Genomic DNA, 18,261 nt, shown 5'->3' on the forward strand with positions numbered 1-18,261 from the left:
ACGTCAATCCTTTGAAGTTTAAGGATGAAGACACTTTATGTTGAGTTTATTTATATCACTTAAGTGATTTATATGTTAATTATTATTTCTCTTTAACTGTTCTAGATCAACCTTGCACATGTCCATCTGTGTTGATACAAAGCAATCATTAAAAGGCTATCATCTATCCATGACTCTGAGTTCTCTGACATGAACACTGTGGCGGTCAGTGCACATTGATCCAGATATATCCTAATTCAGAACAGTTAAAGTAACGGGTTTTCGGTCAAAAATCACAGTTCATCATTCCAGATAATTTACCTCAAGCACGTACCAATGGAGAAGCATTTCCATTGGCTGCAGTCTGCCGGTATTGGCCAATCACAAAAGTTGACATTGTGCAGCCTTTATCACAGAATATTCTGCTACGTTTTTATTATTATAGATTGCATTACGTGTATATGTGGCTATTATATTGTAGATTATTGAGTTGCTAAAATATACAAATCCTTTTAATTAAAAAAATAAATAAAATTGAACCATTTTTTTTTTAGCTGGAACTCCGTCCTCCCTCGAAACCCCTTTTCCACCCCTGCGTGTACTACCACCGCTTTGGAAGAAGCCATGCAGCGGAGGGGCATTAGAATGTGACACCTTCATATTTTTTTATGTTTAGGTAGAGATCGACATGACTTAGTGAGCCAGTCATCAATGTGAGCCATTGCAGATGTAAGTGTGGATGCCATCTCTTGGTAGTTCTTAGCATGTGTAAAGATTACAGCATATCTGCATACATCTGAACATCAACATTTTTACATGCCTCTGGCAGATCATTTATATACAGTGTAAACAGGATTGGACCAAGTGTGGAGCCTTGGGGGACCCCTACTGGACATTCACAGAATGGGGACTTTGAATCATTAAAGTCCCAGTGAACCGGAAGTTGCAACTGACTTTATTTCAGTGCTGTGACGTATTTCCAGGTGAAACGGAATATTGAATAGAGGGCAGGGTTTTACTTCAGCGCTCCTCCTCTCCATCTCGCGCTCATAGCAGACTAACGGATGGAGGGGAGTGGTTAAGGATATTCAAACCCAAGCCGGCGCATAGTCGTCATCGGAAAGGGAACGCCATTCAAGACCGGAAGTTACTTTTCAGATTTTGTTTAAAGATTACCGCGGCAAACAATTTTTTTCTGTGTATTAACTTGCACGGATTAGTTGTTCACCCTAAGACCTGTAATGTGGGCTAACAAATTAAATAAGATCGATTTTGATTTCATGAGGACTTTAACACAACCACGTTGCTTTCTACTGGATAGGTATGATTTTATCCAGTTTGAGAGCTTGTTCAGAGAAATTGAAATATGTTAATTTAGATAAAAGAACTTTGTAATTAACAGTATGGAAAGCTCGTTTTAGATCTATAAAGACAGCACCAACATAAGAACTCTTATCTAGATAGCCTTTAACCTTTCCCAGAAACACACAGTTGAACCCTGAACCCAAATCCCATAGGGTGGAATAAATTATTGCTTGTATTGAGATGTTGAATCAGTTTAGCCACCCATTTTTCGACTATACCAGGGCCATCTTTCAAGCTGATGGCACAATGGATTGACTTAAAGGGGTCATGAACTGGCTTTTTTATTTTTTTATACTGTTATCTGAGGTCAACTTATGACGTTTGTGTGGTTTTTACATTCAAAAACATCATAATGAATAAGTAATAGGCTATTTTCTGCCTTGGTTTTGAGGCTCTCTGAAAAACACTCGGATTTGATGGGCGTGCCGCACTGAACACTTTGAAGTAAACGCCCACGGCTAGGATTGGATAAGATGTGCATATTTAATGTGCTTCAGTCAGTCCATATGGTTATCTTCTGGGGAAATGCTCAGAGGACTCGCAAAATATCAAACAAACACAATGATTAAATCACACACACTCTCGCGGACACAGACACACACACACACACACTGGAAGTTTTCAGCTCTGAAACTTACAGGTTATTCTTATATTACCATGACCTTTTATATATCAAAAGCTCAAGGGAAAGTTGATTTCTCAGTTCAACACCCCTTTAAGGACTGATTAATGAAATATGGGTCTCTTTGTGCCTTTTTAGAAAATTAGTATCAAGGCCATAGATATCCATGGCCTTAGAATTTTTTAAGCCACTGATGCTACTTCTGTTTCAGTTATTTGTTGTAAATAGAAATCGGCTGTGCATAATTAATGGAGCAAATAGAATAGCTAGGTGAATTAAAAAGTTGAGTTGTTTCATAAACAGAGTCTAGAAAGAAAGAGTTCTGTATATGTGATGGTTGGATCTGTAACTAATTCAGTGTTAATTTTCAACTCTAAATCTTTATTGTTATTATTATGTTTTCTGCCAATCAGCTTGTTGATGGTTTGCCATATCTTCCTCCCATTTCCTCTTGCCTCTTCAATAGTATTGATGAAGAAGTTGGCTTTAGTTTATCTTTTTTTTTTACTTTATTTCTTAATGAGGTACATTTTTGTCGGTCTGTTAAAAGACCTGATTTTAAAGATTGTTTCAATAATTGATCTCTTTCCTTCATAAGTTTCCTACACTCTTCATTTAGCCAGGGCAATGTGTTTTTCTTCGACTGCCTAGTGAATCGACGCACCCAGGGCACGGTTGCCACACATAGACTGTAAATAAATATGAACGTAGTGTCCGTGACATCACCCATAGGTTTCTGAAGCCTAAAGTGCGGCCGTTGCCATCTTGACAGCATGTCACTCCCGGATAACTGAAAAGGGGCTAAAGATGAGCTAACAGGTGGAGTGGGTGGAGCTAACGGACAGCAGACAAACAGCAGGGGCAATCCACCTGTCACTCGAAGTTGCCACGCCCTTAACTATGCAGAACTTTAATGCTTTATATAATGTAAACGAATGAGTTATAAAAAAATTCACCCCCCTTACAGTTGTCATGAAGGGCAAAATTAGCCGTATAGACCAAAACCACAATTTGTACCAGACTGTAAACATGTAAATCCTGCATACTTTGGCCTTGAGAATGATTTAGGTCAATCTTGAAGCTCATAGGAATAGTTTCCCAAAAACGAATAAAAAGTTCTGTCCTGAAAGTCTAGATGGTGCAGGCTGATAGCTCCATAAAGGTGCAGTAAGCGTATATTCTGAGAAACGCTGTTGAAAGTGGATCGGACCGAGCACTAAAACACACGTGTAGCCAATCGGCGTGTCCACTCATGAGGGGGGAGGTGCTTGTGCGCCATAGCGTGTTTGTGAAGTTGGGGTGATCCTTTTGGGTAGGGGCGTGTTTGTTTTGGTGATTTCAAATATCAACAGTGTTTCTCAAAAATCGCTTACTGCACCTTTAACTCAATCTGCTTGCAATCACATCATTCTCTTTAGAGCACATCTGATTGGTTCCTGCTGTATCAGTAGCCAATGAGCTGTCATGCTCAACCTTCAAATGCTTTGTTAGCATTTGCTGTAGTTGCAGAGCGATTTTAGAAACCCTCCACCTTTGCCAGCTCCACCTGTATCAACTGAAATCATAAAGAATTAGATTAAATCTGACACTTTTGGTAACGTTACATGTCAAATTACACATAAAACGTGTGATTTCGAGTAAAATGTTTCACTTTGTTAAACTTTGATAATCAAGTAGTCTAGCAGGAGAAATGGGTTCCCGTGTATCCGCTAGGCAGTTTTTTGTAACCTGTTTTTTTGGGACCCTAATGGTTTCTTGTTAAGAATTTTTGCCGTTGCCGAGGTCAACTAATGTCCCATGGGGTTCGTTTGGCGGCCATCTTAACTCCTAAACCACACAACATACAAAGACAAATGAACCCACTTGCTAATATAATTCGGACACCAGGAATCAAATGGAAAGGTCATTGACATGGTACAACCACGCTATTGGTGAAAAACAGGCAAATAACACATTTAGGCTCATAATGATGTAACTTTTGCTATTTTGTGTTGCAAATTTAGCCGTATAAATCTAATTTATTCTGTTATAACAATTGCAAGGTTATTAAATTGATCACTATTAAATGGATCAATGATCATCATGGTTGTTTATCATCAATCTCCACCTCATCCTCTTCCCCCTCTCCATCATCATCAGCAAACAGGTCGATGAGAGATGGGGCCAGAATTGCTCCACAAGACCAGACAGTAGGAATGGGCGATATGGACTTAAAAATGTATCCCGATATTTTCTAGTATTTATTGCGATAACGCTATCAATGACGATACATGTAGTATCATTCCCCATGTTTAAATTTTTTAATAATTTTTTTATGTAAAATTCCACACCAGCCTTTTCAGAAATGGAAAAGTTGCAGATATAATTGTCTTCTGTAAAAGTGCAGGAAATGTTTAAATAGTGCAACTGTGCTAAAAAACGTCACACAATACAAACAAAAATAATTTTTAAATCAATGAAAAGTTTTACATGTAAACCGATTCTGTATTTATTCATACATGGTGCAAACAGTGGTAAAAATAGCAGAAACAGCAAAAGTAATTATCCCAAAAATGTCTTCAGATTACAAAAAAGTTGAAAATAATGATTTAATGATAGAACTTCAGTAATTTGAGTTGATAATATAATAATACCACGAATTATTCTACTAATAAAAATAAACTGCACTAAGGAATAATGAGCTTCTGGGTTCATGAATATTAATTACGTTGTCAGCGTTCATTCCAACTGATTGGCTGAAATCAAAATAGGCACAGTAATAGGTGCGCGCCAGCCAATGAGATTCCCGTTTGTGCATTCCTTTCTTCCTGTTCACGAAAGGCTGAATAATTCCAAATAAACGCCATTACTTTACAGGAAAATGCAACAAAGGATATTGTTTACATGTAGCACGTCAATTCTGTTTGGTATAAGACTCTCTCGCTCTCTCTTTGAGTGTGTGTGAAACACTGAGCGCTCTCAGTCGCGCGCCTCACACTAGTGTTTAATGTGCGTCATATACACTGCGCATTCATTGAGATTAACTGAAATAGTGTGCTTTACCGATCGATTGAGACAGAGCGAATCTCTTAAGCGCTCAGTCCAAGTGCTCAGCGAGTGAAAATACATCTGTATGGTTCAGATTGCCCTCAGGTAGCCCCTCGTTTAGCTATGAACTCTTCCGCAGCTTCCACCATAGTTGTTTTCGTTCTGCACGTGAGATGCGGATTCAGTGGCGCAGCTCCTATCAAGCACCGCGCGTAGAGCACCAAGTGCTGAGGGGGCACCACAAGAAATTCTCTCTCCAACCCCCGTTCAGCTATACAGAGTGACGAACGCAGCCACCGCGGCCATCATAAAGTAATAATGTTTAGGGCATCAAGAGACGGCCAGCGGTGGCACGGTGCGGATGGGTCGCGCCATCAACTAGGCTTTATCGTTATTATCGCGGGAAGGCAAATTCTTATCGTGGGGAGAATTTTTACCGGTATTTCGCAAACGATAAGATATCGCCCATCCCTACCAGACAGGCTCCAAAATCCCTCCGTCCGTCTTCTCCCACCCCTGACCCTCGTCATAGGGTTTAAGGCCTCCGGAAGATCGGCTCAGCTGCCCGCTTGCCCGCTGGATGTGAGGGATGAGTGAGTCTTGGCAGTGGGGCAGGCGAGCAAAATCGACTCTCGACTTAATGCTGAGGGTCTCGTCTTCTCCCACAATCTTCTTGAGCATCTTGCTCCTGACCGGCTTGACTGATGTCTCACATGCTTGACTGTACATCACACACGTGAAGACCTCCAGCTGCTCCTGCACTTCCAACTTCACCTTCCACTCATCGCACAGCTGACTGGAGGAAGATTGTTGGGATAATTGCTAAGTTTGCTCTCTCCAAATATTATATTCAATACATTTAAATTCAATTGTCTAAAATTCATCCACCAACCTGAAAGCCTTTTGAAATTTGGGGTTCTTCTGGAGCTTTTTGAGCGGTGTCACCTTGCCCTTGCCTTTGAAGGTGCTAGTGCAGTCCTCACCACTAAACACACAGTAGCCGAGCAGCTGCTGCAGTACGGCTGCCCAAGAGGAGTGGCCAGCTCTGGGACATTGACCAGCTGACGGTGGCGGCCCATGCCAGTGTCGAGGTAGATGACGAGGTTGATGGTGTCAGCGTGATGCAGGATGAAGGATGAAGAAGATGTCGGTGTCCAGGGTCCTCACTACTGCCGACTTGAATCCCAGCTTGACGGCATGATGCAGGCGGAGCACAACCGGCTGTCTATCTCCTCCTGGTCTGACTGGAGGGCATGGATCTCAATAAACTCAACCTGAAATGGCTGAAAACACCCCAATGCACGGTAGCTTATATTCTTGGCAAACAATCTGCTAACACAAGACCTCACTGAAGTTTCCTAGGTATGGATCAATCAACTTCTCCATCCGACGACATTAGCTGATGAGCTGTTCCCTCCACAATGAGAGCAGCCGCCTCGCACTTCTCCAGTTGGGATGCTTCCTCCTTACTCCCCCAGACCTTGAGCATCAACTGATAAACGACAGAAAGCGAGTTTAATTGTATCGATAAGAGCAGGGGTTTGGCAGCCCAGAGTGAGAGATATTAATATTATTAACCCTATAAAGCCTATTGTATAATATTTGATATGTACATTTCTAAGGCCTCTTTGATCATGATAAACATAATCAAAACTTTGCTGAAAAAACATCTGCACACAATCTACTGTTGTCTGATTGATAGTTTGATTATCCATACATAATGTTTTAGGAAACCCATGTTAAAATGTGAGTATCAAATATGATCCATCAGGCTTTTGAGTTTATTTGTTCATCTCTCAGTCATCAAAAACTACAGAGCTTAGATCGTGAAAGCATTTCAATATAATCTTACTAAGACATTATTGGGGAATATAGAGTGACAACAGATATTTATATGCATTTTAAGACTATTATAAAGATCTCACTGACTGACATTACAAGCTATCAGAATTTCATCTTACGTTTTGACAATATAAATATCAGCAGGTGCACAAAATTACACATTTTTGCTCAGTTTGAGCTTCTGAATAAAATTAAGGTGTTTTTTTCCCCTCTTTGAAAATCTTAATCATAGTATAATAATATCATAGTATATGCGCCATAAAAGCCTGAAGTATGAAACTCAACTAAACACAAACACACATACATAAACTTTCATTTTAATACCATGAAAAAAAAGTTAAAATAATACGAACTAAAAAATTCACCATTAAACTAATACAAGGAAACATTATTTAAAAAAAATTTTATTCATATGCAATAATATAGAAAAATATAGTAAAAAATAAATAAATAAAAGTATTTAGCAACACATTTTGATGCATGCAGAGTAAGGTGACCAGATTTCTGAAATGGAAACTTGGACATTTCCGATTTGAGTGGTCAAAATATCACTAAATCTCATTTGTTATTAGGCCTGTCCATTAATTAAAAACAGGGACAATATATTTTTGAATGTTTTTTGTTGTCGTTGTGGGCTGGGCTCCCTATATTATTATTAACATTAACAATTATTATGATTTAGTTTTATTATTATTACTACGATTTTTGGTCTGGTTTTAATACAATTCACTGCACCCGCAAAAACAAAAACAAAAAAACAATCAAACAATGAAAACAGTTCATAGTAAAACCACCACTGTAAATCACAAGCCGTTCAAAACAATATTAGAACATGATTTAACAAAAACACATTACACAAATAAAACAACATAAATATGGAATAAAACTATTTAACAAATATAATTGTATTTAATACTTTAATTTTCACAAGTTTATACTGTATAAATTACTTTTTTTCTTTTACTTCAAATGTTTTGTTACGTTTGTGCTTGAAATAACTGTTACTATCTTTAATTGGTCTTGTTATTTTGCATTTTAGGCTCATTTTAAGCATGTATTTAAGTATGTGTGCATTCTGCACATGTATTTGTTGTGAGCTAGGGTAAGGTGTAATTGTTTAGCTTTTATATATATATATACACACACACACACACACACACACATATAGTAATTTGTACTATATGTAGTATGTTAGTATGGTAGTATGCTACTACCTTGAAAGTGATAACGATGTTTCTTTAGATATTTGACGATAATGGCGGTCTGCTCTCGGTTACGTTCATCATGAAGCTGCGTGCGCGACCAAGTAGAGTCAGCGCAGCTCACAGCGCCATCTGCTGGTGAAAGAATTACAACATGATGCCCCAGCAGCTGCTGTATGTTGGGCTTTTTTGCAATGTATATGCCGGTTGTTTTGAACGAGCTGTAAAAAACGGGGACATTTCTGGAAAACGTCCGCCTGGTAATTGTAGAGATATCTAGCATTTCTGAGTGATGATGATGCAGAGGAATCACTGAATCAAAGTTTTGAACTGATTCAATGAAACAGATTCAGACTTTTTATTAAAGAAAACGTCCAAATTAAGTTCATAACTATTCAATAAATGTGTTTAGATCGATGCGCGGTCACGTGCTCTGCTCATATGAATGATTTGAGTTTTAGTTGATATGGCGACGCATGTTATGAACATTGTTATGAATTGATTCTGATCTCATATGCAGGCGCACTGATCGCGATCTGTTGTTGAGAGAGACGAGGCGAATTCAAAAACTTTTGCAGAATATTTTCTGTGCTGACTGAGATTTTGAAGCTGTTCGGACGATTCCTGAGACAAGAGTTTTATTCTGGAAGAACAACGCAGGAGATATCCTTTACACAGAGTTATATTTTTGAGTTTTAGTTCTTATTATTTATATAGTGCTATCTTATTGTTCTTTTCTTATTTTAGGAGTTTCAAATTTTATTTCTTTTTATTTTTTTATTTTTCTGGGAGGAGTATTTTTGAGGAGAGTTTATTGTTTTGTATTGTATTGTGTTGTGTTGTGTTTTGTGTTTTGTATTGTTTTTATTCCAGATTGGAGGAGGATGTCGATGGCGAATATGATGGGTGAAACAGGAGGTGAGTGCTTTAGGTGTTTCATTTGTTTATGGGATGTTATGTTTCTGAAATATTCCAGCCTCTCCAAATCCAGGAGAGCCACTTTCTCTCAGACGGCTGGTCAGGAGGTTTGGAGACCCTGTTCTGTTCTGATGACCGACCCAGACACAGATCCAGGAGCTTCCTACACATTTAGCACTTCTGTCTTCTGAGTTTTGTGTTTCTGTGTCCACAGGTCAGACGGACAGGAAGAGGGAGTGGCAGAGCGGCAGCCGGGAGAGCCAGGACGATGGACGTCCATCCACTCCATCTAAACTCTTACGCAGAGGTCAGAATAGGCTTTTATTGAAGAAGTTATTGCTCAGTTATCAAATAATGTGTCATTGAAAATAGAAAGTTGAAAAATAAATAAATACAGTAACAATTTGATGTGACCACTGACATTGATTATTAATATGATAAGAAATATCTTCACCAAGCATCATGTCCATATCATCTTTGTCCCTCTCTGACAATATAGTGAGGTGGTTCTCTAGAGAGTCGTTGAGCCTCAGCAGCCGAGGCACGTACATCGTCGAATGGAGTGGCGATCGGTCGGATAGCCTAAGCGAACAGGGCAGTTCCAGCGACTGTTGTTTGTCCAGGTCCGACAGCCTCGAAGAGTGGATGTGCCCTCCGCTGCCAGGTCAAGTTCCCGTCGAGCCAACGGAGACTTCAAATGGCCTTATGGAGGCTTCACCAGTGAACAGGAGCTCAACAGGTGAGACTGAAATAAAGCTGGGCGGTGTAAAGTGTACAGATGGAGATTTTTGCTATTTCATATTTCATTCTGACAGTCACAGTACAGTCACATTTAATTTCCTTTTGCTGAAATTTTCTTTCTGGAATCAAAGGGGTGGTTCCGTGGTTTTTTTCTAGGCTTGGTTGTGTTTATGGGGCGCAGTATAACATGTCTTAATACTTCTTTTTTTTTTAAACGCCGTATTTTTATTCTTATATTTTACCTTTATTCCACACCGCTGTCTCCACTGTCCTTTGAGCGGCTTGTTTGCTTCCTGCTTCTATGAAGCCCATCCCTCTGAAAAACGCAATGGTCTTAGATTGGTTAGATGGCCAAATGTAGTTTGTAGTTCTGCAACAGCCCTCTCTCTCTTTCGTAATGACTGCGACGTGGCCTCGCCCACTTTGTTGCGTGTTCACGGGGGCAGTGTTTATGTTAATAGCAAGGGTTTATGATATCAACAAACCGGGAAGAAGCTTGTTGTAGTCCAAACCGGCCGTTTTTGTAGGCAATAAACTGCCATAACTTTAAAAGACAATATCTAACTTTCAGCGCTGTAACTTTGCAGATACTGTTTATGCTCAAGCAGCAACATTACACACTAACTAAAGTTAAAAAAGTGAAATCGCATGCAACCACCCCTTTAACAGTAAAATGTAAGTTATGTCATTATATCACAGCCTAATTTGGCGTCAGAGATGTTTCTAATAATTCAGTTTTGTTTTCTTCATTTCAGAAAAACCTGCCGATTGTAAGAAGAGGAAAGGAGATCGTTCTTTCTTCAGGAACGTGTGTCAGGCTATGAGGCGCTCGCTCCTCTGCTGTTGTCTCGGTGCTGAGGATGTTGTGGAGCCGTTTGTTCCTCCAGCGGATCTGGAGCCAGAGCCCGATCCTGGTCCATCATCACCTGATCCAGATCCCTCCGGCGTCCAGCCAAATAACGGTCAATCCGCAGACATTATTCCTCCAACATTGTTTTAAACAGTATTATTATTGTCTTGTTTGCACTGATATTTTAAATATAAAACAAAGGATCTAGCAAGCTCATATATTTCTCATATTTTATTTTTCAGACTCCTTTGAGACTCTCTATAACGTGGGAGAGATGATTGGATCCGGAGGATTCAGAAGAGTGTTTTTTTTCCTCTGATTCCTTGGCTCAAGCCGATTCGATTGCACATATGACGTTTTATAATTTGACGATGATTTTCCCGCCATTTTTAATTAACCTACTTTTGCGAACTCCTCCGAGGAATTTTCACAAACATTTTACCAGATCATCTTCAGACCATGCTGACAAAAAGTTATGGAATTCAAGTTGATTAGTTAAATCGTTTTTCGATAAACGCGCAAACAAATTTTACGTAGCTGTTGCAAAAATACAAAAGGCAATATCTCCGCAACGCTTTATCGTATTCAAACCAAACTTGGTACATGTCATCACAAGCATGACCTGAGGCAACATGGAGCGTTTCGGCGCAGGGCCACCTACTGGTCCAGAGATTCCAAAAAATTGCTATTTTTGCTTATAACTTCTGAACCGTCTGTCCAAAAATCAAAGTGGTCTCGTTAGATTCAGGACGGCATGCTGAGTCGTCTGATATAAATTTTTTTTTAAAAGAATAAAAAGAATTCTTTTTTTCAAACGCTTATAACTTTGGGTGTGGTTGACTTATTTTCATGGGAGTAATGTTTTTTGTCTCCTGAATCCTTGCCGAGTCCAACGACACCAGACTTGCCAGGTTTCGGCCTTTGGTTTGTGCAGCGTGGTAATTTAGCGTTTATAAAACGTTAGCTGATATCTTCAAACCCACTCGTCCGATCGAGACGAAACCAGCATCAGAAGTTTGGAAACAAAGGTCGATAGCTATAAGTTAATACCCAAATGTCAAAATATTGATAGTAAGGGGTAGTAAAATCCAATCAAAGTCAGGTGTCAGTAATTTTTTATGTGTTTTTTCATATAAAAAGTCTATAACTCCTAAACAAAACAAGATATTTTCACCAAAATTTACACACATATGTATGGGCTCACTCCGAAAACACATAAAAACTATTGTAGGATTGTGCCTCTTGGTGGCGCTATAATTAAACAAAATATGAAATTGGCTCTATACAACTCAATGTTTTAATGTGGGGTTTTAACATTTTTGCTTCAAATGTCTTCACTAATTTTTTCATTTGGTCTGCTGCTAGCTTCCTTGTTTGCTTTTGTTGCACTTGGCCCCAGTATTGCTGCTTGCAGCCATATTTAAACTAGCATTTGCTCATCAAAGATTACTCCATTGGGTTCTGACCTCATAGGGGCGGGAGAGAGCCTGGGATGTATGTTTTATCTTTATTGTTTTGAGCTTTGTACATGCTAATAGATGTAAATAATATATGTTGTAAGGTTGAAATGTCATGAAGGTTTGTTTGTTTATGCTTTGTCACCTGTTTGTAACTTACAGGTTTTCCCCTAAAATTATGTTTTTCATTTTTTCAGACAGCCATTTTAGGGCAGGGAGGTAGTGTGAAGGAGAGATTTAATCTCGTTTGTATTTTTTGGTCCTGTACATTGGCATAGCCAACTTACATTCGTGTATAGCAAATTTATTTTCCTCTGTATTATTTTTCTTAAAACCACTCTGGACTGTGCATTTTTGTCCCTGTCACTTATTTTACACCTCTGTCCGCTGGTACATCCTGACAATAGTGTCTTATATGTGACCTGATGACCCCTTTGAATAAAAGTATCATTTGTTTGTTGAACCCACAGCCTTGCAAAGTACACTTCTTTTATTTATTTTTATTTTATTGGTTTATTTGATAGGGATTATGCATATAAATGAACATTGTTGTATAAAAATACATCATGTAAATATGCCAGAATTAGTCAAAATAACTACTTTTCATCTGCAGTCCCTAGGCAGGTAACATAAGACTAACAAGAAGACAGCCCACAATCAAACAGCATTCATTCACTATAGAGTAAAATATACAATAATGACATATACATTGATAAAACAAAAAACAAAGACACATAATGGCAAAGACATTGTTCATCCACCTCTATACTGCATTCAATAAACAGTGAAAATGTATGGGTGATAAATGTGTGAGCAGGGGCGGGTCTAGACAATTTTTCGTGGGGGGGGCCAGGCTGGGGCACAGACTCAGAGAGGGGTGGCACATTTAAATACATGTAAACAGTGAACCAGTATAAATAGCCCTACACTGGAGGTAATAATACTGTATATTATTGATAACAAAACATATTATAATGAGTGAAAATGAATTAAAAATGAGCAACTTCAAATTTGATATGAAATAACAAATAACTCAACAGTAGTAGAAGAACATGGGTTGTGGTAAATGCAATGCAAGCATGATTTTTTTTCCATCATAATTGTATATAGTTGTAAACAAGATGGACCAACATAATTGACAACAGTAGAAAGGCTTTTGAGCTCAACAAGAAGCTGTAGCAGTGTTTATTCATATTTATATTACATTATAAATATATTATATTTGTTTCCCACAGGATTTTTTGAGACTATGCTGGGTAGACATTGGTCCCTCTAGGCTAGAGGTTGCTCCCCAAAAGAAAATTGTTCATTTTAAATTTAAATGCATAAATCTGGTGCATTTTGAGAGAAAAATTAAGTGACTATCCATAAAGAAATGTGTTTTTTGTAAACAATTTTGTACTTTAGTAGTAATTTATTTATTTATTGGTTGCATAGATATGAATGGTGATGGTATAGGGCACATAAATGATAGTTCATAAATGGTAAAACATGGAGAGTATGCATTCAAACCATCAAAAATATACAGCAAAAGAGGTTACCTTCGTTGAATTAACTTATTTCTAGAATAATTAGTGGGGGCCTGTAATACATATTTATTATGTGAATATTTAGGCTATAGGGTCTAACTGTTCAAATTACTCATGGTTCAGTCTGTATGTGCTATATTCAGGGAAAAAATAACTACTGTCAAATAAAAATAAAGAAGATAAAAACAAATGATCTAACTATGCAAAAGCACAAATAAATACAATCAGAGCAAAGATACTTATAAAATAAACAGTGCTTTTCAGGTTTTTCTGGTAGATCTAACATTAGTTCTCAGAAATGGAATATCAGTAATCAAATGTAAAATTGCATTGCATAGCCTATTTGACTGTATAAATTAAAGACTGTTATTAAAGGTATAAAAGCTAAAGCAGTGAGTGATTTCCTTGTCTTTTGTAGTTTGATTAACATTAAAAACACAGACAGCAGGAATATTAGTTTGCTAGAACACTCAAGACGATCATGTTGACAATTTTTGTGTGAATTTGTCCGTTTAGGCGGAAGACTTTAAAGAGAACGTACTCGGTTACTTAACGTAACCTCGGTTCCCTGAGATAAGGGAAGGAGTACTGCGTCTTTAAGACGCTATGGGTAGGTTCTCCTACTCTCGAATATACTGAAGTAATTGTAAAATCACGCAGTGCTACTGCCCAGTCAAAACAGTGTCGAGACATCTCGCACGCTATTGGCTGGCCAGTGGGAACTGCATGAACCAATGGCAGAACAGCGTAATCTGAGCGAACCAATGGGCACAAAGCCCGCGAAGCTGAGCGCAAGAGCCCGCGAAAGGGGCATATAAAATACGCTGTAACTGTCAAAAACGTCAGGTTAAATCGACTGAAGCGACGATCACCCGAGTCAGCGCCATAGCACGGCCGTCTACGCAGTACTCCTTCCCTTATCTCAGGGAACCGAGGTTACGTTAAGTAACCGAGTACGTTCCCTTTCGAACGGTCAGTTCGTACTGCGTCTTTAAGACGCTATGGGAGCCTATTTAATCCCGCCGTGCTATGATAAGCGCAGTGACATGTACTCCCTCAAGTTTGAACACTTATTAGAAAGGGCTCAAGACTAGAGTTACTGACACATCATTTATATTAATAATATATATGTACACACGTCTTATACTACTGGGCTCATAGAGGCCGGTAACTATAAGGAATGTGTAAGCATTGAAGCATATGAAGGCCCCAATGCCAACTTATGACGGGGACGGGCTTACAAGGCCGTCTGATATTCATTAGGCCGTCTTAGTATTTTTATACAGCGAAGACTTGTGCCTGCAGTGCAGGGACATCCAGACTGAAGAATCTGGTTAAAGTAGATGGTGAGGACCAACCTGCCGATCTACAAATGTCACCCATAGAAAACTCCACTAGACCACGCCCAAGAGGAGGCCATGCCTCTGGTGGAGTGAGCTTTGACACCTATGGGGCATTGGAGGCCCATAGTGTCATATGCTAACGCTATCGCGTCCACTAGCCATCTGGCTAGGTTTTGTTTGGTGACCGGAAGTTCCCTAGTTCGGTCACCAAAACTTACAAAGAGCTGCTCCGACTGTCTAAAGTGGGAGGACCGCTCAATATATGCTCTAAGCGACCTAACAGGGCCGAGCAGGTGTAACTGTCTCTCATCCTCCGAAGTGGGGAGGGCAGAGAGAGTGATTACCTGTGCTTTGAACGGTGTTGAAAGCACTTTAGGTACATAACCATGCCCTGGTTTGAGGATGACTTTGGAATCGCCTGGGCCAATTCTAAACATGACGCGTTCACAGATAACGCTTGAATGTCACTGACACGCTTAACAGATGCCAGTGCTAGTAGCAGGGCAGTTTTCAGCGAAAGTGGCTTTAATTCAGCCGTCTGCAGCGGCTCGAAGGGAGGTCTTTTTAGTGCTCTTAGGACCAATGAAGGTCCCAGGATGGCACCGTAGGAGGGAGAAGGGGGTTAAGCCTCCTGGCTCCTTTTAAGAATTTTATGACCATGGCGTGTCTGCGTACTGATTGGCCAGCTATAGGCGTATGAGATGCGGCGATAGCTGCCGTGTAGACTTTGAGTGTGGATGGAGTGTGTCCTGCATCCAACATCTCTTATAGAAAAACAAGAATTTGTGATATCTCGCATGACACTGGGTTATAGTTCCTGACTGAACACCAGTCAGAGAACACTGACCATTTAAGGGCATAGAGACGTCTAGTAGACGGAGCTCTAGCTTCACTGATGGTGCTCAAGACACTCACTGGGAGGTTCTTGAGCCCCCCTTGAGTTGCCAAACATGTAACGCCCACAATTTTGGGGTGGGGGTGCCGGATTGTCCCGTTCGCCTCAGAAAGGAGATCTTTCCTTAGGGGAACTGGCCATGGGGCTGCTGATAGTAACTGAATCAACTCGGGAAACCTGATGTGGGTTCGCCAGAGTGGAGCTACTAGCAGGACTGTGCTCGCATTCCCTGATCCTTTTTTTAAAATCTGGGGAATGAGCGGTACTGGTGGAAAAGCATAAAGTATGCAGCTGGGCCATTTGTGGGCCAGCGCATCCTTGTTCTTTGAAAAATAGATTGGGCAATGACAGTTGTCTTCGGAGGCGAAGAGGTCGACCTCTGCCCTCCCAAAAACACTCCATATCATTTGAACCATTTAGGAATGGATGGCCCATTCCCCCGGGGACACGAGGCCCCTGGAGAGCATGTTTGCTCCCTGGTTCAGTCTGCCTGGCACATGCACTGCTTTTAGTGAATGTAATTTGCCTTTTGCCCATAGGAGGAGATGTCTGACCTGTTGGTTGAGCCATCTCGACCTGAGCCCGCCTTGGCGGTTTATGTAGGAGATCACAGTCGTGTTGTCCGTGCGGACTAGAACATGGTGACCTGAGAGACGTGGTAAAAAAGTCTTGAGGGCTAGCACTACTGCCAGCATTTCTAGGCAGTTTATGTGCAACCGTGACTCCGTGCTCGACCATGAGCCGAAGGCCGGTTCGCCCTCGTACAGAGCGCCCCAAACTGAGTTGGAGGTGTCCGTGGTGACCACCATCCGTCTGGAAACTGTTTCCAAGTGACCACGGGGCCAGGGATTTGACACAGCCGCGGCCCACTTTGATCCAAAGCTGGCCTGAATGCCACGCTTGGGAAGGAACCCGTGATTTCAGCCAGTACTGCAGGGGGCGCATGTGCTTCATACCCAGCGGAAGTACTGGAGAAGCTTTTGCCATTAGGCCTAGCATTCTCTGAAATTTTTTAGGGGTGTGTAGGTTCCCATTTTGAATGAACATGCAAGCTGCTGTGTAGTCAGAGCGCGTTCGTCCAATAGCCACGCCCTCATTTGGGCTGAGTCTAAAATCGTTCCCAGGAAGGAAGTTCTCTGCCTGGGAAGCAATAAGCTCTTGGCTGTATTTATTCTGAGACCCAGGCATTCTAGATGGCTGAGTAGCATAGATTTGTGAGATTTTATTTCTTCCTCTGACTGGGCCAGTATGAGCCAGTCGTCGAGGTAGTTCAGAATGCGCATTCCCGCTTATCTTAAGGGGGAGAGAGCTGCATCCATGCACTTCGTGAAAGGACAGGCCAAATGGCAGGACTGTGTACTGATAAGCCTTCCCGTCGAACGCGAATCTCAAAAACGGTCTGTGACGTGGGATAATTTGGATATGAGAGTAAGCATCTTTCTGATCCAATGAGAAAAAACCAGTCCATCGGGCAGATTTGCGCGATGATCTGTTTTAATGTCGGCATTCTGAAAAGCCTTTTGATAGAGCCTTGTTCAGGTGTCTGAGATCTAAGATGGGCCTGAGGCCGCCATCTTTTTTTTTTTTTTTTAACTCGCCTTTATGGCGGTAGAATGCAGGGGAGCACGCATTAAAGCGGACTCGTAGTTTACATTCATTGCATGAAAAACATTCAGAACAGTATTTTTCTCCCTGACCGGAACAAAAACGGGCCGAGGGGAGAGATGTGACACTGTGCGGACAGCACTTATGTGTAGCGGCACACACCTGTAGTGGGCGCGTGCTCTACATATAGAGCGCTCTCGGCGTGAGCAGTAATCTGTGAGAACAGTGCTTATGTGCAAGGTGCATGTATTTTAGTAAAGTCATTGTTAAAACACAGCGTTGATGTGCAGGCGAGCGTGTTTGACAACAGGCTAGTTGACTGCAATATTTACATCTCCAGTCGCCTGAACCGAGGGGATTGAGAGAATGTAAAGTAAGTCTGTAGTGGTAATCCGGCCACAGCAGGACTTTTGAGTGGTTCTATAGCGCTGAATTAACAGTGCTTATATGCAGGGGTACACCCTATGTAGGGGACACACTGCCTGCAGTCATAACAGAGGAAAGAACTCTTAATTGTTTATTAGGATCACCAATAATACAGCGTTCTGTGTACAGGCGTGCATGTTTTATAACAGGCTCGTTTACTGAGAGAAGTGGTTGAAGGCTTGGCCGCCATTCACTAAATTGAGACTCACTGAGAAACCTGTGAGAGCTGGGCTCGAACCGGCAACCCTTTGTGCGAAGTACACCGTAACAGCAGAGGGCGCGGCTATGACGTAAGTCGCGCTCTTGACGGTGTTTTCAGTGTGTGTGGCGTGCGTGTTTCATAACAGGCTCGTTTACTACACTGTTGAACCTTTCCAGTCGCCTGAATAGGGGACTGAGAGAAGTGGTTGAAGGCTTGGCCGCCATTCACTAAATTGAGACTCACTGAGAAACCTGTGAG

The 18,261-nt window shown here is 40.7% G+C and overlaps 1 protein-coding gene across 1 annotated transcript; it reads left to right on the forward strand.

Moving 5' to 3' along the window:
* Nucleotides 1–8,031: 8,031 nt before the first annotated feature.
* Nucleotides 8,032–12,469, forward strand: LOC307143901 (uncharacterized protein). The gene is made up of 5 exons (XM_079845719.1): nucleotides 8,032–8,955; nucleotides 9,170–9,262; nucleotides 9,455–9,694; nucleotides 10,452–10,658; nucleotides 10,789–12,469. The coding sequence occupies exons 1-5, from the start codon at nucleotides 8,922–8,924 to the stop codon at nucleotides 10,863–10,865; spliced, it is 651 nt and encodes a 216-aa protein (XP_079701845.1). The 5' UTR covers nucleotides 8,032–8,921; the 3' UTR covers nucleotides 10,866–12,469.
* Nucleotides 12,470–18,261: the final 5,792 nt, after the last annotated feature.

The sequence above is a fragment of the Gobio gobio genome (genome assembly GCF_949357685.1).
Source record: "Gobio gobio genome assembly, chromosome: 20".
In the NCBI taxonomy this organism is placed as follows: Eukaryota; Metazoa; Chordata; class Actinopteri; order Cypriniformes; family Gobionidae; genus Gobio; species Gobio gobio.